Below are 22,016 nucleotides of genomic sequence, written 5' to 3'. Positions count from 1 at the left end.
TATGGCCATTATTTGAACAGTGAAAGTAATAATAAAAGTATTTTTGAAATTTAATGTCACTAATGCTGATTATGTAATGATTCATTTGAATTTAAATATTTAAAATACTTTCACAGCAAAAATTATATATGCGATTAATTTAGATTAATTAATCACAGAGTATGTAATTAATTAGATTATTTTTTTTAACCTTCTAATACTGTTCTGGTCAAAAATGACCGATTTACACATTCCCTGTACCATAAATATGGCATTTTTCATCAAATTGCCTCAAGACTCTATGATATCCTTCACAAAAGGCATTTGAACATTCTCAATCTTTGGGGCGTTACATCAACCAAGAGCAACCTAGCAGTGAGTGCAGCGCATACCGTGTACAATGTGATAGCCCCTTAAGACATCTCCATACATGCACTCCTACAAATAAGAGCAATTAAAACTGTACGGTCAAATTTGACCGCGAACAGTAAATTAAGGGGGGTAGCAATGAACAGTGTTTGAAGGTTAATCGATTGACAGCCCTAATACATACATCTGAGCTGTGGCCTTGGCGAACTCTCTCTCTCTCTCTCTCTCTCTCTCTCTCTCTCTCTCTCTCTCTCTCACACACACACACACACACACACACACACACACACCAGACTCACCAACAGCTTCATACACCAAGCTGTAAGGATGCTGAACTCTCTCCCTCCTCTCCCCCCTCCACCCTCAGCTACATAACATCCTGGACATTGGACCCAAAATGGCCGCCTGCACTACTCCACTTGCACACTTGCACACTTGTACACTTTACAACTTGGTGTTGTTGTCTTGAAAACACAACACTTCTGCTGCTCTTACATAACTTGCACCACTATGCCACTTTCTTTATTACTCAGGTCAAACAGAACTACCCAAGCCTTTTATTGGCCTGACTTTGCACTAGTATTTTATTGACTGTCTATGCACAATTTCAACCAAATTTTGCTGCTCTTATTTTTTCATTATTATATGTGCCCTCTTATTTACTTATTTACTTACTTTTTTGTTTACTTGAATGTTATGTTTGTCTGTGGACCTAAATTGGCAAAATATGTCTTGTCTTCACCGTGGGATAGTGAAGAAACGTAATTTCGATCTCTTTGTATGTCTGGAACATGTGAAGAAATTGACAATAAAGCTGACTTTGACTTTGACTTTGACTTTGACACCAAAATCATTAAAGCTGAGCTTACAGAGAATACTTTGGCTTAATTTTCCAAAACATAAAACTTAATGAGGCAGAAGAACATCTAGGAAAATCTATAGGGTGTGTTTCTGGCAGAAAGACAAAGAGAGAGAGAGAGAGAGAGAGAGAGAGAGAGAGAGAGAGAGAAAGAGAGAGAGAGGGAGAGAGGGAGGGACGGATAGATGGAGGGAAACACATAATCAAACCACCATGAACCAAAACAAATCATTCCATGCCATCATTTGTGTACACTGGCATTTTCTGAGTGAAAAGCAAGCCGTTGTGTGTGAGTGTGTGTGTTTGTTTAAAGAGCGTGCCTGTTCATGGCAGTTCATGCCATTCATGTACATAGTGGTGGCTCATTAGAGAATGGCCTTAGGCTTCTGCCTAAGCTGAACAGAGAAAGTGGAGAATACACTCACACACACACACACACACTGGAACTTTTCCCTCTGCTACCATGGAGACTCCCTCATCTGGAGGAGTTGCTGAATTCTTTCTCTTCGCAAACCACTCTCTCCCACTTCTTTCTTTCTTTCTTTCTCTCTCTCCATCTGCCTCCACTCTCTCATTTCCTCTCTCTATCTCTTTGTACCCCAATCTCTCTGTTCCAGAACATTCTGAGTCTGTTTGTCGGCACTCAGTGTGTCACTATTTGATAAATTAGACGACTAAAATGTGTTTCTGTGAGTGGCGCGAGTATGTCTGAGAGAGTGCAAGTATGTGTGTGTTTGTGTTGAGAATACTCCTTCTAAGAGTCTATGTACAGCCACACTGGTCTTTTGTGTGTGTATATGTGTGTGTGTGTTCCCACAGGAAAGGTGCGCTTCTTGTGTAATTTGTGTTCGTTTTGGATAATTTAATCATGCTGTCAATCTCTCAGTACTGTGCATGACGTGTAAACTCCGCTTAGGGTGCGGAGCGGCCCTCTTGTTTGACTAAAACAAGCTTCAGAAAGAGGGACCTATTCATGGTCACAGGACCTCATTCACACCCGTTTCCAGAAGCTTCTGTTCTGGACAGAGTGGTCTGGTTTTGGTTTATGACACCAACAGGGGAGGGGGTGGGGGGGGGGGGCATAGCATGGACCTCTGTTCCATTAGAACACAAGAGGAACCTTTGACTTTCAGGGTGGGGTCGGTTGGAGTGGGGTTGTTTTGGGTGGGGTAGTCATCACGCCCAACGGCATTGTGGGTATGACCTCACTGGTCAGGCGTGCTCAGGTGATGGAGGGTCACGTCAAGTGGGTTTGTTTGGCTTTCCATCTCAAGTCTCTAAACAACAGCATCACCAGAGAGAGAGAGAGAAAGAGAGAGAGAGAGTAACCAACAACAGAACCCTGTGTTGAACCACAAATAACATGCTATTGCACAGCACCGCAACACAGCAATAACTATGTGCATTGTACATAAACATACCCACAGGCTAGCAGACAGATCTATAAGATTACATTAAATAGCAGTTAAATAGCAGTTGACTATTCAGTAAATCGGTTACATTTCTATTAGCCACTCCTTCCATTGCTCCATTGTGGAGGGAGAGATGCTTGACCTCAGTGTCCCATTTTGCATCCGAATCCTCTTCCTTTAAAACAGCCTCCTCATCATCCTTATCACTCTCTTAACCTTAACGATAATATTAGTCAGCGTTGTGGTAAAACCTTACTCTTGACATTTATGTTACATTGTAACGACACAACTGAGCCTAGCGTAGAACACTGGAGCATTTATACATAAGGAAGAGGTAGAACGTTTAAGGAACGAGCTAGAACCTTTTCCCTCTGGGTCTGTTGTGTGTGTATGGCAGCGGCTGAATGTCTTGATTTTCCATTTTGGCGCCCATGTTAACAGGTTAGAACATTCACATTTCCTGTATGAGACACACACCAAGAAGCTCCGTAGTCGTTAAGCACACGCAAGGCATCCAGCGTGAAACAGGTCTTGGGCCCACACTAGACCATAAACAAAGCCGACAGAAGTGTATAAAACGGTGTTCTACATTTACATAGACGTTTTCAGTTCATTTCCTCCAGGTCTAGGCTTAATCCAGGTCTAGGCTTAATCCAGAACTAGGCTTAATCCAGAATAGGCTTAATCTCTGTATGGGAAACCTGCCCTATGAGGAACAAAGTGAAGGTTGGGTGGTGCAGGTGTGCATATTATGGGGCACCATCTCACCATTTCACACACACACACACACACACACACACCCACACACACACACATGTACACAAAAGCACAAACACATAGACGCCTCAAACTCTCTCCCACGCTTGGTCTCTCTCTCTGTGTCTCGCACACACACACACACACACGCATCGCACTCCATCGCACGCTATTGACTCAATATCACGCCAAGACGCCAAGACACACACACACACGTGCTGTCCAGAGAAAGCCTGGTTTGGTTTGCATCCAGGCCATCCATTCCATCTGTTCAATAGGAATTACAATATTCGTTATGCGCTGCTTGACTGATATAAATGTATGCTTACATATGTGTGCTTGGAATAAAGAAGTCTTAGGTGAAGTATGGTGCTCCCCATGGGCCAAAAAGTGTCAAATTAAATATGACACTTCACCCCCCTCCATCAGAATGTATTTGCAGTGTTGTTTAAACTCTGTTCAAGAGAGAAGAGGCCAGAAAGCATGGGAGAGAGAGGTGGAAGAGAGAGAGAGAGAGACAGAGACAGAGAGAGACAGAGAGAACTAGACAGAGAGAAAGAGATAAGACAAGAACGGATGTGCGAAATCTGAAATGAATAAAACAAAGAGAGAGAGAGAGAGAGAGAGAGAGAGAGAGAGAGAGAGAGAGAGAGAGAGAGAGAGAGAGAGAGAGAGAGAGAAAGAAGGGTACAGTGGATAGAGGAAATGAAAAGCAGAGGGACCAGAATGTCTCCTGAACACTAAACACTGCACAGGAAGAAAAGCAAAAGATCAGGAAAAGAGAAGAGAGGAGACGAGAAGAGAGGAGAAGAGAAGAGAGACAGGACAGAGCAGAAGAGAAGAGAAGAGAAGAGAAGAGAAGAGAAAGACAGGACAGAGCAGAAGAGAAGAGAAGAGAAGAGAAGAGAAGAGAAGAGAAGAGAAGAGAAGAGAAAGACAGGACAGAGCAGAAGAGAAGAGAAGAGACGAGAAGAGAAGAGAGACAGGACAGAGCAGAAGAGAAGAGAAGACACACAAGTCTAACTTTCCTCACAAACCCTACACGCAAACATTCCTCTCAAACATACCAACCCTACACGCAAACCTTCCTCTCAAACATACCAACCCTACACAATGCGAACCTTCCTCTCAAACATACCAACCCTACACAATGCGAACCTTCCTCTCAAACATACCAACCCTACACAATGCGAACCTTCCTCACAAACACAACAACTTTACATTACAACTTTACTCACAAACATAACCCTACATTATAAAAACCTCACAAACATAGCAACCCAACATTATGCAAAAACACAGGCTCTCCAAACCACAGACATGGGTCCAAGGAGGTGACCCTAGGTTGTAAAGGTTTTAGACTCTTTGAGAGATTTCAAAATGTGTATCTATGAATTGGCAGATGCGTCTTATCAAACAATGTACACTAGATAAAGTTAGGAAACCTGTTATTGGTAAACAGATTTTCAGGGCCACCAGAACCAGAAACCTAGCCTGTAGGGCTAAATCTGGAACATTTCATGGATGACTGATGCCAGTCAGTCTGACTCAATGCAGAGGCCAGAGAGGAGAACTGCTCAAGTCTGAGGGATCGGCTGGAACGTCGGCCAGTTCATTAGGTCCACAGGTTGGAATGTTAAGGCCAGTTCAGTTCAGGTCCACGGGTTGGAGCGTTAAGGTCAGTTCATTTGGTCCACACGTTGGAACTTTAAGACCAGTTTATTACTAGGTGCAACACTGTCACCAGACTTACTTGTAGTCTAGACTATAGATTCCCCTTTAGGGTTCTTAAAGGTGTATTAAATACTGACTTAGTGGCATTCTTTACACATGACGCCATGACACAGCCCGTGATTTGGAGGCAGTCTCGGCTAAACCCAGGAGAAGATGAATGCAACTCTGACCTGACGGCTGTTCCTAGGAAACATTCTCGGACCGGACTGCCTGTTCCTAGGAGAGGTTCCTCTTTCCTGGTTGGGATATACATCCGTATGAGACCGAGGAGCTCCCATCAACCCCCCACCCTGGGTCTAGCAGTCCAGTGTAAGAGGAAACTGCCCACTGCAGTCTGGGTTGGAGTTCTCAAGGGTCCACTTCTCTCCTGTCCTCTCTGCTCGTCCTCGAACCCAATGAGGAACATGCGCGGAACATGAGCCTCCCATGCCGACCACATCTGTCCCTACCTGGCAGTCAATCTGTCTGCCTGTCGCGCTGGTCTGGGGTGACATGATGAACATGGGAAAGGCGAAACAGGAAGATATACTCAACTACTCCTGGGGACAGCATGCAAACACACACACACACCATCTCTCTCTCTCTCTCTCTCTCTCTCCTCATCCACAACTCTCTAACCCCAAGACATCTCTCTCTCTCTCTCTCTCTCTCTCTCCCCTCCCTCCCTCATAGTGAGCGCTGTTGCCTCCTGGCAACACTTTAAAGGGAACACAGAGATGAAGAGATGGGAGAGTGAATGAGAGAGGGAGAGAGAGAGGGATGAGAGAGAGAGAGAAAAAGGGGGATGAGAGGGAGAGAGGGATGAGAGAGAGAGGGGGATGAGAGGGAGAGAGGGATGAGACCAGATCAACTGGAAAAAAACACACTTAGACAAAGAAGGGGAGAAAATGACAAGAAAAAAGATGAGAGGAAGTAAAAAAGAAAAAAGGGGTAAAAAAGAGGGGGTGAAGGGGAGGATGGATGGAGGGATGACATGATGAGACTGGGGGAGGGACAAAAACGAGGTGAAGGTGAGAAGAATGGAAAGAAGGTCCAGCGCATTTTGGTTTCGATGTGCCATTGCCCATTTGTTTCCCATCACAGCCACGTGGAAGCGTTTACGGGGCCTAAACTAGATTGGTGTGTATCGTCTCAGGGCCTGTAACGTTTACTACTTGTTTACTTGGACTGTGCTAATAAAATCTCATTGGAGTAAAAAAAGAATAGAAAGACTGGTGTTAAAAGTGTGCCAGTGACACACATTCAGCAAGTCAGTGTGTCAGAGATGAAAGATACCTGAAAGGCCTTCTTTTTATGTGTGTGTATGTGTGTGTGAGTGTGCGTGAGTGTGTGTAAAGGTAAACACTTACCTATACCAGCATATTCACATAAGCAACCCAATGAAATGAAATGCTACATGCTACACACTATTGGTTGTTGTAGTTGTAGTGCCCTGTGTGTGTGTGTGTGTGTGTGTGTTGTAGTTGTAGTACCCTGTAAAGCACTTTGGGTACCGAGAAAAGTGCTATATCCATTACATGTGTTGTTGTTGTTGTTGTAGAATCAGTGTCTCCTCATCTACGACTCCATGCTTATGCTGAGCACACAGACCCCACATCCGGGGATATCATGCCCAGAGTTGTGGAAGTCCAGCCTCAGAAAGTAAAAGTCCTACCATGTATTGGCTCCACCAGTGCAGTTAATACAGGTGATGTCACTAATTAGCTGATCTACCTGGCTGAGGAGTTGTGCCACTTCGAATCAGCTGGTGGTTTAGTAGATGGTTAAAACAAAAATAAGGCTGGACTTTTACACTTTCACTGATCACCCTACATGAACCAGCCAATCACCATCAGTGGAGCTCTTCAACTGGGAGCTCGCCAGCTGTTATTGGCATTTCAGACACCTGCACCAAGTTACCCTAGACTCCCAAGGGTTACCTTGACACTCTAATGGCACCACTCCAAGGATAGCGAGCAAGTAAACACTATGACAGTTCGTCAGTAAATATGACAAACAAGGGCCACCATCAGTTACATCTGAAGAACTTCACTACACAATCACAGAGAGAGAAAGAGAGAGCAAGAGAGAGAAAGAGAGCGAGAGAGACAGAGAGAGAACAAGAGAGAGACAGAAGGAGAGACAGAGAGAAAGAGAGAGAGAGAGAGATTCCTTGCAGGCATATGGAAGAGTGATATAGGCTTTTTCTGCACTGTACACAAATCCCAGCTGTATATCCCCTTGATGCATGGGCTTATTCTGGCCAGAGATTTACATTGAGTGTCTGGACACAAAGTATTTCCCCCAAGCATTCCGTCCCGTATCCTCATTAATTATACAGTATACATATATGTGAGTAATCTGGAGAGCAAGGACGGTCTTCAGGGGCACGAGAGCTCATTTCAATATGTCAAGGCCCTCTGTGTACTTTTTCCACTATTTTCCTTCGAGCGCCTCTCAATCAGTTGTTGGAGAGTTGTTGATTTAAACACTAAGTCGTTCACTGGCCCTGCCGGAAAATATGCAGGCGGTTCTAGGGAACATCTAGAACCCTGAGAAAGCGAGGCGGAGTAACACGAAAGAGAGAAAGGAATAAAGATGACAGTGGAGAACAATGCTGACAGCTACCTCTAGTGGTTATCAGAGAACCGGCCATTTGCAAGGAACATCCAAAACCAACAAGCCAGAAGAAATAAAATAAGGCTGAAAGCTGTGCAAAGAAAGTTAAAAGGGGACACAGAAGAGGCCAAAGAGGTGTGGAAAGCAATTCAAATCCTGCACAGATGCTCTATTCTACAACAATAACCATAATCTGCACTGGATTAGACGCCTCTTTTTCCTCTCGTGGATAAATTGACTATATACGTTCTGTATGATATATATATATATATATATGTTTCTGAATGCTGGTCAATGTAAACGTGCATGTTGGAATGTGTACCCACTGAATGAAAAGCAGGGGGTAAAGCATCACCCAACAGCTTACAGAAGGGAACAGTATTACCGGAGGGTCACATGGCAGTCCAACTGGACGCCTGGCCCTTTCTCTCGTGACTGGAGCGTGATTAACGAGGTGCGGGGATCGGGAAACGAGCGGGTCGGACCACAAGCTCCTCGCTGACGTCAGATCATTACCAGGTGGCGGGGAAGCGGAAGCTGGGCCAATAGCCTGCCTGTTCTGCCCAAACGAGCTGCCGTAGTGAGACCTAGGCCAATAGCCTGCCTGTTCTGCCCAAACGAGCTGCCGTAGTGAGACCTAGGCTCCGTGGCAGCCTAACCCGCCCTAATCGCCCCACTTCAACCCACAGTTTGAATGAGCTGCCTATTACCCCACCCCATACATTTTGGACAGAGCAGCCCTAAATTGAGTCCAAATGAATTTAACCAGACTGCCCCCCCACCCAACCCATAGAACCCGGCCAGTTCAAACCCAAATTTGAACTGTCATGCCTGTGGCCTGGGCCGGCGAACACACACACCACACACACCCCACACACACACACTGCACCCCTGTCCTCTCCCCACCACCCACTCAGGCTACTCACGTCCGACCGGACCCCAAACCCAGCTGCTATGCTGAAGGCCACACACCACTATCCGGCACGGGCAGAAATTAGCAGCAGCCACCGGCCAAGAGAAGGTCGAATATGAAAGAGGCTGTAATGGAAATAATGAGCTACTATTAAGTGCCCGCTGGTCAATTTGACCGTCTATCTGGACAGCGGCTGGTAGATGTTCCAGAGCTTCAGTCCTCTAGACCAATCCAGCTGCCAACAACAGCCCCACACACACACACACACACACACACTCACTCGGCCCTGTCCGCTGTTGCCCTGGTAATGCCAGCATCTCATTGCCAGTTCGATCTCTAGTTCTGCCCTGTCCGCTGTCGCCCTGGTAACGCCAGGATCCCATTGCCAGTTCGATCTCTAGTTCTGCCCTGTCCGCTGTCGCCCTGGTAATGCCAGCATCCCATTGCCAGTTCGATCCCTAGTCCATGCTGCTCTGCCCGCCACAGCCTCTGATTGCCTCCATGTTCCTTAAGTAGAGCAGCAGGTGAGGGCCAAGAATTGGGCCCCTGTTCCTGCCATCTGGTCCAGACCCACAATGCCGTGCGTGTACATGACAGGTTCGGAGTGGTTGGTTGGGGTGTGTGTGTGTGTGTGTAGGCGGTGGGGGGCGTACAGTGGACGTTCACTGTGCCACTTTATTATGTACGTGTGGGGTGACCTACCCCAGACCTTACACACACACACAAAGTTCCATTCTCCATGAGCCGGTCACTTCCACACCTGCACACCACACACACACACACACACACACACACACACACACAGTCTCTCAGCATCAACATGTGTGCGTTTCCCAGCAAACACACCCTGTCTCTCAGCGTCAACACATGTGTGTTTCTCAACAGGCACCAGGCTTCCTGAGCAGAGTTCTGTTCCAGGGGAGAAAGAGCCTCTCTCCCACTGCTGATTTAAGATCGCCGATAACAACCTGTTATTGGTACATGCCAATAGCCAACCAAGCCCAACCACTCAAAGAAAAAAAGAAAGAAAGGAGACAGTGAAGTTAACAGTTTGTTTAATCTCAATATAATTTGCTAACATATAAATAAAATAATAATAAAAAAAAAATGTGAAAGAAATGTGGCCTGCCTGGGGCCAGTTAATGATGCGAGACCCACTAGTAAACAAAAACAAACAGCAGGTAAATAAACAAGAGCAGGAGCAGGCACAGGGGGCGGCTTTCACATCTCTGTGGCCTTCACTGTTTTCACAAAGACCCTCCTCAAACCTGATTGGCCAAGTAACGAGGCAAGGCCATTCTACCTCTTGGAAAACAAACTGATTTACTACTTTACTTTAACCATGTTAAGTTAAAGCATATATCACTGATTAAAAAGACACACAAACAGGACATGTCCTCGTAGGTGCGGTGGCATATGTTTGATCTAAGGTCCCCTTTTACGGTCTATAGAACACTCAAGACTATTCAGACGAGTTCAACTGGGCATTTATTGTGACGGACATGTCCATGGACAATTTCAAAACAAAACAAAGCAATGTTTCCTGGGCCCCTCTTGTACACGGAGGGGTCAGGAACACACACAAAAACACACAACCAAAAGCAGACACACACTTTTCAGAAGGAATCAGCTCAGGGCCACGTAGAAAACAGTGGACCTCTGCCCCAAGCTGGTTGTTTGACAAGTGATCAGAGGAGACTTCTATCAGTTTGAAGTCTTAAGTATTTTTTTTTTTTTTTTTTTAAAAGCTCTGCCTTTGGTGTGAGATAGTGTGTAAGCCAACTGTTCAGGGCATTCTTTAGCTAATAATAAATAAGAGTGGAGACCCGAAGTCCGAGCAATGCTGGTCACTGGGCTTCTCTCCTGGGAGATTTGTACAGTCTGTAGTTTTTGTACCTGGGCCCTGTGGTGTCAACCTCCACAGTGAGTGGGGAGGGGCAGCCCAGGAATGACTTCATTCCCCAGGATGCATCACTCGTCGCCGGCTGGCAGGTTCTCCTCGATCCTCTTGATGAACTTCATGCGGATCTCCGTCACACTGTCCCCCCTCAGGGTGTCCTGGGCGAACCGGACGTCCACTGCCATCTGGACCTGCCGAAGACGGGGACCGGGGGACACAGAAACAGAGCGTGCTCAGTGTGAGGTCACATGTTTGGTTGCCACAGAGACGCTCGCTCAACAGATGATGTGGTTCATGTCTTTGTCTCATCACTCTCCAAGTTCTTGCTCCCAGCAGCGGTTCTGCTGGACCGAGCTCTGCAATGATTTAGCAACTTTCTGTCCTGCTTGGTCGTTTTTTTGGGGGGGTTTTTGGCCTCCTCAACAGTGGTTATAAAATGCAAAACATCTTAAGTGAAACACACACACACACACACACACACAGAGACAGAGACAGAGAGAGAGACAGACAGACACACACACACCAGTGGTACCGGGGCTGATACAAAATAAGCGTGAATCGAAGAAGAATATTTTAAATTATATTTGGGTCATTTACGGGTGAGTCAGTGAATGGAACTGAAACATAAACAGTCAAATATCACCTAAAGGCTTAAATCAAAGTATTAATATTTTCTAAAACATCACTGGCTGCTTCTTGCCACAACTGTTTCAGGTTGTGTGAGTGGAGACTGGAGATGAACAATGCAGGGCAAGTTTGGGACAGAAGAATTTGAAATAGGGTTTGTTGTGCTTTCTGTACTAAAAATGTTCTTCTTCAATAACATCACGACTTTGATTCAATTAAATTCAAAGCTAACAAAAGTCAGTCAGCCTTTGCATAGAGAAATAGACTAAATTCAAACAAGTAGCCAAGCTAAAGGCAGCCTAAAACATAAGTCAGACCCAATTTAAAGGAATTAATCGAGGCAATCGACTCCTACGGACTTTCCCCTAAAGATGCCAGCTGCAGCAGCAACATTTCCGGAAAGGTACTGGCTTGATGAAATTCATTCTGGACTCTCTATCCGACCACATAAAGATCTCGGGATACTTCGGTTTGGCTTTAGGGACCCTCTACTTACTACCACGTAAGTGTAATGTTGTTTGGAACTGTAGAAGAGGTATAAAAATAGCGTTTTGTAGCGGCGAAATGACTTGCCCTGGTCACTTCCAGGCTAACGAGTTTTGACTAAAAACGGTAAAATCGAACTTTCTCAAAACACATCCGAATGACATGATTTTGAAGTCAACTCAACGTATGTACTCCCAATCATCCGTAAATTGATCTAAAGTGCATTTTACTCCGGATAATTCCTTTAATGGAGTGGGCTGGGATTCAGTGAGAGTCTATGCCTTTATGTGTATTAGATAGTTTTATACCACTGTTTGGTTGAATTTCCCATTGGCATGCGTTCTTTAGATGATGTAACACCCGTAGGTTATTTGCACACCTATGAAGTAGTTCCAGTTTTTTGGCCATATCACACTCGTATATTAATTCGCCGAATTCGAAACAAATGACTAAACGTTGTGAAGTTTAAATTAACTGTCACGCTGCATCAGACCTGTAAAATACAGACGTTCAGAACATAGCAACATTGTAGCATATGACGGAGGTGGCTTTTAGCTAGTGACATGGCAGTAGGCTAAGTAAAATAGTGATGTTTCAAAGCTAAGGCTCATCAGAATCCTGGGATATGCCCACTTGACAACGGGAGAGATGGAACTAACGAATGGCCTTTGGCCATAGCAACCATCCATTTAGAACTAGTAACGGCAGTTTGTATTGCAAGGTGATAAATAAGTTGATATGTGGCGGAAGAAGTAGTGCTACAAACAAGACAGTTTTAATGATTAAAACGTTTAAATTATAACCGCAAATGAACACAACGCAAGTGGCAACAGTGGTATAAGCGAGATAATAGACTCCACAGTGTTCGGTTCACAGAAAGAAATGCACTGGCGCGTCGGGGGCGTTTTACCACCTCGAACGAGCATTTCTTTCTGTGAACCGAATGCTGTGTCGTCCATTATCTCTTACACATGTGTGTATTTGCTTTGTGCTTTATGTTCTATGTTTATCCAAGGTGCTGCCTTTTTTGGCCAGGGCTCACTTGGAAAAGAGACCTCTGTCTCAGTGTGACTACCCTAGTTAAATACAGGATAAATAAATAAGAAATCTAAATAAAATATGCTTAGGGAAGCTTGTTTTTAACTGGCTATTAATTGATAGCTATCAAAAATCCTAGCGAACCAGTCCAGGCAGGCACTCAAAGAAGAAAGAGCCAGTGAAGTTAACAGTTTATTTAATCTCAATATAATTAGCTAACATATAAATAATAATAATACAAATAAATGTGGCCTGTATGGAGCCAGTTAATGATGTGGGCCCCAATAACAAACAAAAACAAACACCAAGGACCTGAAAATAAATAACCCAGTAAAATAGTGCTATAGTTTCCAACATATTTCATAATCCCCATTACAACCCACCTCCTAGACTGCCATCCAACTCACCTCCTAGACTACCACACAACCCACCTCCTAGACTACCATACAGCTTAATGTTTGTTGGACTCAAGAACTGTGTGTATGCTGCATTTGTTTAACTAAAAAAATGTCATGAATACTTCAGGTAGTCTATATGCTGTCTTGACTGATTCAGGGCAGAAAGGACACATAAGTTAACATGCACCAGGAACTCAGGAGTTCGGCGAGTTCGGGTCGCCCCCTAAATGGACCAACGCGACACTGACTGACTGACACGCCCACACACACACACACACAAAAGTAACTCACCATCTCCAGAGCTCCCCGCAGTGCTCCGCACAGTAAGTTGGAGTAGACAAGGTTGTTGTGGTTGTCTGGGAGTTCCACAAAGTCCACCAGCGGGTTGCTCTCCAGGATGAGGGAGAACTCGTCCCCCGCCGGACTCCAGTTGGTCACACTAGGGGTGACGCCCAGGTACATCTTAAACGCTACCTGCAACATACAGGTACATCTTAAACGCTACAGTACCTGCAACCACAACACAATATACAGGCACATCTTAAATGCTACCTGCAACGTACAAGTACATCTTAAACGCTACCTGCAACATACAGGTACATCTTAAATGCTACCTGCAACATACAGGTACATCTTAAATGCTACCTGCAACATACAGGTACATCTTAAACGCTACAGTACCTGCAACCACAACACAATATACAGGCACATCTTAAACGCTACAGTACCTGCAACCACAACACAATATACAGGTACATCTTAAATGCTACCTGCAATATACAGGTACATCTTAAATGCTACCTGCAACGTACAGGTACATCTTAAATGCTACCTGCAACCGCAACACAACACAGTACGGAGGCTCACTATGCATACTGGAGTCAGTTCAGTTACAATAAAATCACATCACAAAAATCGCAAAAAACATTATCTTAATGGAAGGTTGTTCAGTTAGAATGGCATATCATTCAATTATAATGTAAAAACCTCAAATTACAGTAAGCAAGGCTTCAGTTACAATGAACTATCTTTCTGAGGAAAGTCCTGTAGCCACAATGAGAGATAGTCCTGTTATAATCAAAAATCATTTGGTTACTGATATCGTTCAGTTATAATAGAAGGTTATTTTGTTATAATGGGAGGTTATTTTGTTACAATGGAAGGTCTTTCAGTTACAATGCAACATCTTCCAACTACAATGACCAAACATTTAATTACAATGAAAGGTCATTCTGTCAAATGGAATATCTTTCAGTTACAATGTTTATTGTTTGAAGTTGAAGCTGTAAGAAAAATAAAGCCATCAAGCAGTTATAAACACGGTTGTCTGAAATCTGAACTGCAGTTAACCAAGTCCTTTGGCTTGTGGTCTAGTTTAATTGTGGGCAGCAGCAACCATTCAAAAATGATCTCTTTTATTGTTTCCTAGGTATGAAGCTATTGTAAATATGACTCTGTAATCAAGCCAAATAAGCACACAAAGTATCTCCGATCTGAATGAAGCCTTTTGTTTGATCGGTTCCAAGCGTTTCTCAGGATTAAGCAGCCTGGGCGCGGAGAGACTCCATTGGCGCGGCGTTTGGAGGTTTGATACTCGCCTGACCCCAACGCTGGCGTTTGGGGGTTTGATACTCGCCTGACCCCAACGCTGGCTGTGTGGACCTGCGATCGAGGGGCCCAGAGGAGTCTGATCACGGGCCCAGAGCAAACAGACCGACGATAGATAAACATCTGACTATGTGGCCTGCTCTGTCTCGCACACACACACAAACAGCACACACACACACAGCACACACACACACACACACACACACACACAGCACACACACACAGAGAGAGAGAGAGATTCCTTCAGAGTGAAGGAAGAAAGATTGAGAGAAAAGGATGGTGGGGGGTAAGAGAGAGAGATGGGGGGATGGAGAGAAAGAAAGAGAGATGGAGAGAGAGAGAGAGAGAGAGAGAGAGAGAGAGAGATTCCTTGAGAGTGAACTCATGGTTCTGAGTGTTGTGTTTTGAGCACACAGAGAACAGTGGCACCAGTCCAGTCCAGTCCAGCAGCTTCCAGATGGGTCCAGACCAGCAGCTTCCAGATGGGTCCAGACCAGCAGCTTCCAGATGGGTCCAGACCAGCAGCACCACTACGGCTCCAGCACTCCCCATGCTGCCCACCCACCTGTCCAGCTGGTCCCTCCATCGAACACACAGGTGTACATGCACACTCACTCACTCACTCTCTCTCACACAGGTGTACATGCACACATACACACTCTCTCTCTCTCTCTCACACACACACACACACACACACACACACACACACACACACACACACACACACACACACACACACACACACACACACACACACACACACACACACACACACACACACACACCTCTGCCCACCCGCCCTAATGAGTGCAACCCAGAGGAGAGGGGCGATGAAAGCAGAGAAACTATGCAGACTACCACAGGTTGAAGTTCAAATTCCAGTCACACTCTTTCTTTCTCTCGCTCGCTCTCTCTTTCCATCCCTCCCTCCCTCCCTCCCTCTCTCTCTGCTGAGGTTTGGCTGTGTGTGTGTGTGTGTGTGTGTGGAGAGGCGCCGGAGGGCCCAGTCTTTACCTTAGCGATGACATCGGCTGTTTCTCGGAAATCGTGACACCTCCCCACGCTGGACCGAGCCAGGAAGTCCTCGATGAGGCGCACACCAATGTTGTATCCCCTAAACAGAACCAGAAACACACACACACACACACACATGAAGGGTTAGGCAGACGTCCACAGGCACCATTAAGGGCTCAGCTTGGACGTTTATCAGATCCTTCACGCGAGACCGCTTCCTTCCATCTTTCAACTGAAAAACATTCAAATGAAATAACACTGGGAGGGGAAAATAAACAGTGCGTTTCACCAGATGAAAACAAATCTTCCGTAGACATTAATGGCAATTAACCCCTCGTTCGCACATCATTTTTCCCCTGAAACTAGCAACCTTCTCAAGTTTGCTGGTAGAACATCCACTCGACCACAAGTCTTGTTTCCACCAAAAATGTAGACATGGATATCACATCACTTTACTGGCCTTTGTTTGATTGGCTGTGTGGGATTTAAGAATGGTTTTAATTTAAGGGTTTTAAAAGTCAAATTCAAAGTCGTCCCTCGTCAGGGAGATTCGCTCTCAGGCCTTCACCTTGTCCGTTCGAGGTGTGTGTGCGTGTGTGTGTGTGTGTGTGTGTGTACCAGGATGATCAGGGAATGAATTCATCCTGCCATGATCGGACTTTTATTACCAGCTTTCTGTCTACCTATTTTACTCGATAAACTGAGACGCCTCGCCCGAAGCCCATGGCTCAGGGCTCAGACACCATCTACATGCTGCACTTTGCTCCCTGTATGCCTCTCAACACAAAAACCTTATTCATGGGCCTGGCCGTGGCGCGACTGGCTGGGGCACCTGCACCGTACGCCGGTGACCCGGGTTCGATTTCCGCCCTGTGGTCCTTTCCGGATCCCACCCCGGCTCTCTCTCCTACTTGCTTTCTGTCATTCTCCACTGTCCTGTCATTAAAGGGACACCAGGCAAGCCTGATGCTTTTTCTCTACGAAACTCCCCCTCGCTCGGTCTGAAGCTCTATTTCTTTTCTTTGCGTCTTCCGTCAAGGGTTTTCGCTGCTTCTTCGCCGGCTCTGCAATTATACACACGTAAACAATCTCTAGCGTTTCGCTAGCCTGCCTCTGTGCTGTAAACTGATTCTGCTTCAGTCGGCGGATAGGATACACCAAACTTCCAAGTGGGATATTCTTCCTATATTTGCACCGTAATGAGTCATTTAACCATATACCGACTTACGAAGATGATTAATTAACACGAAAATGTTGCCTGGTGTCCCTTTAAAGGCATAAAAAGGCCAAAACAATATACTTAACAAAAAAAAGGAAACCTTATTCATTACGTACCACTGATAGGGGTGTCATTTAAAGTGGGCTTTGTTAAGAACTTTGTATTTCCAAAAGGTGTCCTGGGGTGCAGTACAGAGTAAATGTATTATAAAGTGTATTATAATGACAACTTTAACTTCTATTGTCTCAAGTATAAGTATAAGTATAAGTATATATACTCTTTTAATCCCGTGAGGGAAATTTGGTCTCTGCATTTATCCCAATCCGTGAATTAGTGAAACACACTCAGCACACAGTGAACACACAGTGAGGTGAAGCACACACTAATCCCGGCGCAGTGAGCTGCCTGCATCAACAGCGGGCAAGACGGGGGAGCAGTGAGGGGTTAGGTGCCTTGCTCAAGGGCACTTCAGCCGTGCCTACTGGTCGGGGTTCGAACCGGCAACCCTCCGGTTACAGGGCCGAAGTGCTAACCAGTAGTCCACGGCTGCCCCTCACGTTCTCTTCTAAAATGGGTCCCAACTTTAAGGGTGACTGTCAGACTAGATTATCCTCAATTTCCTTTGTGCCTAATGGCCAACACATACAGTAGGCTACAGCTAGGAAAAGTATGCCGTCATAGTGAAGAATGAATGTCTCGGCAGCTCTGAGTCTATTTTTGACCTCTGTAGGGTTTGAGACGGATGGAGAATTTGTCAGTGGACTGTAGGACTATGTGTGTGTGTGTGTGTGTGTGTGTGTAAACATTCACCTCATTTATTTGGTGTGTTGGAAAGACAACTCAAAGAGTCTGAAGTGGCACATTTTACACTTCCCCCGCTAATACACAGCCCACTCACACAGACAGGGTGGGGGTGCAAAGGGCAAACACACACACACACACACACACACACACACACACACACACTGCCTCTCTCTCTTTCTCTTCACACACACCCTCGCTCATACTTTCACTAAGCATACGCCTTCCTAACACACACACACACACACACGCCCTTGCTCACACCTTCACAATGTGTACACACACACACACACACATAATCAATTATTCCATCTCCACATTCCCAATGACCTATACTGCGTGTCACTTCCTCTGAAAGCCTGTTCACACAGGTGTGTATGCGGAGACTAGGACAGTCAACACTTCATACAGCAGGGCCAGCCAATCCGCAGACCTACTTCACCTTTACTCTTTATTCAAGAGACAGGGAAAACACAGGCTATAGGATACGCTAAACAATATTACAACATATTAAATTTATATAACGCTTTTGGAGGTACCCAAAGTGCTTTACTGAGAAGAAGACAGCCTCACTACAACCATCGCCAAATAAATAGCACCCGTCTAGGTGATACACGGAAGCCATTTTGTGCCAGATAAATAATCATGCAGCAGCTTGAGGCGGAGAGTGAGAGAGGGAGCCAATCATCCGATTACACTCACATAGGGGTTCCCAACCTTCTTTGGCAGGTGACCCTATTTTGAGGTCACAAAACGTTAGTGACCCCTAAATCATTCACTTGTTGTGAGGGACAGCGCAACTCATCTCTGCTGTAACATCCAGACGAGAGCGGTACTTTGATTTCCCCCACGCCTGGTTGTTTTGCTACTTTGTTTCAAACATTGATCAAGCATAATTCTGTCAATAAAACATCTCATGCGGGCTGTCTAAGTTTATTTTTACTTAGCTAGATTGTAATGAAGGATCCATTACTTAACTTGGATATCATGGGTTTTTTACTATTTTCTTATTTAATTTATGTATATTTTTACGTAATGTACTGGTCAATTGTAGGATACCCAGTTTCTCAGCCGACCACGTTTGAATTTTAGGCGAACCCGAGGTTGGGAAACAATGCACTAGGATCTTAGGAGTAGTTTTTGCTAACCATCAGTTCAGATGAAAAATCAATCAATACATTTGAGCATGCAGTGAAAAACACACAACATATGTGCCTACAGTTACACACACACCTAACTTGCTGAGCAGGGAAATTGGGCTTGTGTGAGTGGAGATCTTGCCATTTGTTCTTCAGTGTAGCTGTTGGAGATGACAGGGAACAGATAAGGGCAGAGTAGGACAATTAATCGTTTTTTAATTAATTATTTATTTACTTCTTTTTTTTGTGGGGGGGGCTTTTTTTATGCCTTTAATCTGACAGGACAGTGAAGAGAGTGACAGGAGCGAGTGGGAGAGAGAGATGGAGCGGGAACAGGAAATGACCCGGGCCAGAGAGGAACACGGGCCACGTGCCCACAGAATATGGTTTGTGGCGTTGGGGCGCGCGCTGCAGTCAGTTGGGCTAACTGAACTGAACTGAACTGAACTGAACTGAACTGAACTGAACTGAGCTGAGCTGAACTGAGCTGAACTGAACTGAACTGAAGCTTGACCTTTAAAAAGTATATCACATATCAAATCGCAACTACAATAATATCTGTAAAAAAATTGCAATTAGCTATTTTCCCCAAATCATGCAGTCCCAATGAGTGGAAGGGAGTGTGTGTGGTAAGCACGCAGTCCTAATGAGTGGAAGGGGGTGTGTGTTAAGCATGCAGTCCTAATGAGTGGAAGGGAGTGTGTGTGTGGTAAGCATGCAGTCATAATGAGTGGGGGGGAGTGTGTGTGGTAAGCATGCAGTCCTAATGAGTGGAAGGGAGTGTGTGTGGTAAGCAGAGCCTTACATCTTGTCAAGCTGCTTGTTGACCTCCTCGTCGTTCTCATAGTCCTTGCACAGCTGGGTGACCAGAGCCCCGTAGGTGAGGGTGAACAGCTCGGAGTTCTGCACACACACACACACATTAACTGACTGACTAAAATGATTGATCACAAATTCTACACAGGTTCTCAAATCAACCACCAAATGACCACCACATTTACAATGTTGTTTTTAAGGCCGCTTGTCTATTTGCTCTTTCCAGAATGCATTTTATTTCTTTAAAGGTATATATTTAGACAGCAGTGCTTTTTATGCCTTTTGTATGTGAAATGTTTTTTGTAGTATTGGATTGAGCCGTCTTCCTGGTGGGATCAATTAGGCCAAACAGCCTCAGCGACCTCAGCCCTTAGGAGTCTACTGCTGAGCATTGATCTTGGGGCAGCCGTGGCCTACTGGTTAGCGCTTCGGACATGTAACCGGAGGGTTGCTGGTTCGAACCCCGACCAGTAGGCCTTCAGCAAGGCACCTAACCCCTCACTGCTCCCCGAGCGCCGCTGTTGTTGCAGGCAGCTCACTACGCCGGGATTAGTGTGTGCTTCACCTCACTGTGTGTTCACTGTGTGCTGAGTGTGTTTCACTAATTCACGGATTGGGATAAATGCAGAGACCAAATTTCCCTCACGGGATCAAAAGAGTATATATACTTGTATACTATACTTATACTGATCTCTGTAGCCTACTCACAAAGAGAATCCCTCTCTGCCAATCACTGGGTTTTGTATGGAATTATTAATTTACACTTATCACTTGAAGTGCAGAGGGTACAGTTCAACAAGCGTTGCTCCCATCGGGCAATGAGTAGGTAGAGTTCCTGCTTTAAGCACTTTACTCCAGCTCTGAAGGGGGCGATACCTCACTCAGTCTTGTCTGTCTTGCTCTTACTAACAGAAAGAAATGCATTCACATTGCACAGTTTCAATTACAAATTGTGTGCCTGTATCAGATAAGCAGTATTGAGAAATTCTGAAAGAATTGTGTCACGTTTTACAGCTAGAACTAATGGAGTAACTGTAGGAGGATAAGTGCTTAATTGTGTGTGTATTACATGTAACTAATATGTAACGTGTATGTTAAAATTAATGTCGGCCCAATAACGCATATCATGCATCCACTACCTAACACCTAGGCTAATAATTGAAAATAATCTAAGTCAAAACTTTCACAGGAAGTTGCAAGTGTAAGAATTCATATGATTGGTGATGAAAGAGGACGTTGGTAAGAGAAGAAATCCCAACAGTCAATAACCTATCTTTTACTGTCTATGTCAATAACATACTCTGGTATGTTGGTTGACTGTATGGTAATCTGACCACAGTGTGCGAGCGCCACCTTGTGGTTTGGTCTGAAAATCAGTCTCGAATGTAATACAGTGGATTTCGCATCATTTGTAGTTTTTGCTTTTCTTAATGTAATGGATGAACGTAAAAGGTCGCACCGTCCTTTAGGCTGTTTGACAAATGCCGTAAATCTGCCTGAAGACCACATATCTGAAGTATTCTACTGATTTAGTCTTTTCGCTATTTCTTTATTTTCTGTATTTCTTATAACAAGCAGCATTATATCAGTTAGGCTGCTTGGCACGTTGAAGCGAAACCCTTTGGCAGACCTGCAAACTCTGCAGTAGTGAAAAAGGTGACAGCATACAAAACCCTATTCACGCCAACTACCCTGGTTAACATAGAAAAGGTGACTGTAGCCAAAAGGTGACAAGTTTGCAGGTGTGCTTTGGCGAATTAGTAAATATTAATCAACGAATAGGCTACCACTGACCACACAGGCAACAGACCATTACATCAACATGAGAATTTAAAAAGTGATTGGGTGTGTTGTGATCATCTCTTGCAAGATGTTAGTTGTGACCGAATTTGTCGCTTTTGAGTGCTGGCTGTAACGTTATGCGAATGACTGAACGCAGAGGGTTGAAGCGGTCACTAATGAAGGATCTTTGACTGAACGAAATGACAGTCGCAAAGTAACTTGACGTTCTGCATAACGCCTAGTGCTAGCAAGCTATCAAACGCCACTCCAGACTAATAACTCACTGATTAATCACGAGCACTAAAGTCGACCAGAAAAAACCTTGAAAGGTTGACCGTTCTTTACTTGCAACGTGCAGAAAAAAACATAAGGATTTGCAAAAATGACTGAATATTAGCGAATAATTATGTGCAGGCTAGCAGATGTTAGCAATGCGTGACTATCGTGTGACAGGAAGCAGAACTTACCATCTTCTTACTGTCGGTGGTTCTGTTTGACTGCCGAGACATTCTGTATAGTGTTACAGGTCTTTGATATCAGGTAATGTTTAATTAATTTGTTTATCGTG

General features: G+C 44.8%; 1 protein-coding gene across 2 annotated transcripts in view; it reads right to left on the bottom strand.

The window, feature by feature from the left end:
- Positions 1-9,658: 9,658 nt before the first annotated feature.
- trappc3 (trafficking protein particle complex subunit 3) overlaps positions 9,659-22,016 on the bottom strand; it is a 12,452-nt gene continuing 94 nt past the window's right edge. Inside the window, exons 1-6 of one of the 2 annotated variants that reach the window (XM_048230466.1) lie at positions 21,916-22,016; positions 20,429-20,571; positions 19,656-19,753; positions 15,692-15,791; positions 13,361-13,543; positions 9,659-10,711 (exon numbers count right to left, since the gene is read on the bottom strand). The exon at positions 21,916-22,016 is cut by the window's right edge and continues 87 nt beyond it. In XM_048230466.1, coding sequence (XP_048086423.1) covers positions 10,592-10,711; positions 13,361-13,543; positions 15,692-15,791; positions 19,656-19,657 — 405 coding nt within the window. In that variant the 5' untranslated portion in view covers positions 19,658-19,753; positions 20,429-20,571; positions 21,916-22,016 and the 3' untranslated portion in view covers positions 9,659-10,591. The remainder of the gene's footprint in view (positions 10,712-13,360; positions 13,544-15,691; positions 15,792-19,655; positions 19,754-20,428; positions 20,572-21,915) is intronic. The other variant, XM_048230465.1, reaches the window with a different exon arrangement.

The sequence above is a fragment of the Alosa alosa genome, chromosome 20 (genome assembly GCF_017589495.1).
Source record: "Alosa alosa isolate M-15738 ecotype Scorff River chromosome 20, AALO_Geno_1.1, whole genome shotgun sequence".
Lineage (NCBI taxonomy): Eukaryota > Metazoa > Chordata > Actinopteri > Clupeiformes > Clupeidae > Alosa > Alosa alosa.
This window is presented reverse-complemented; position numbering and strand designations above follow the sequence as displayed.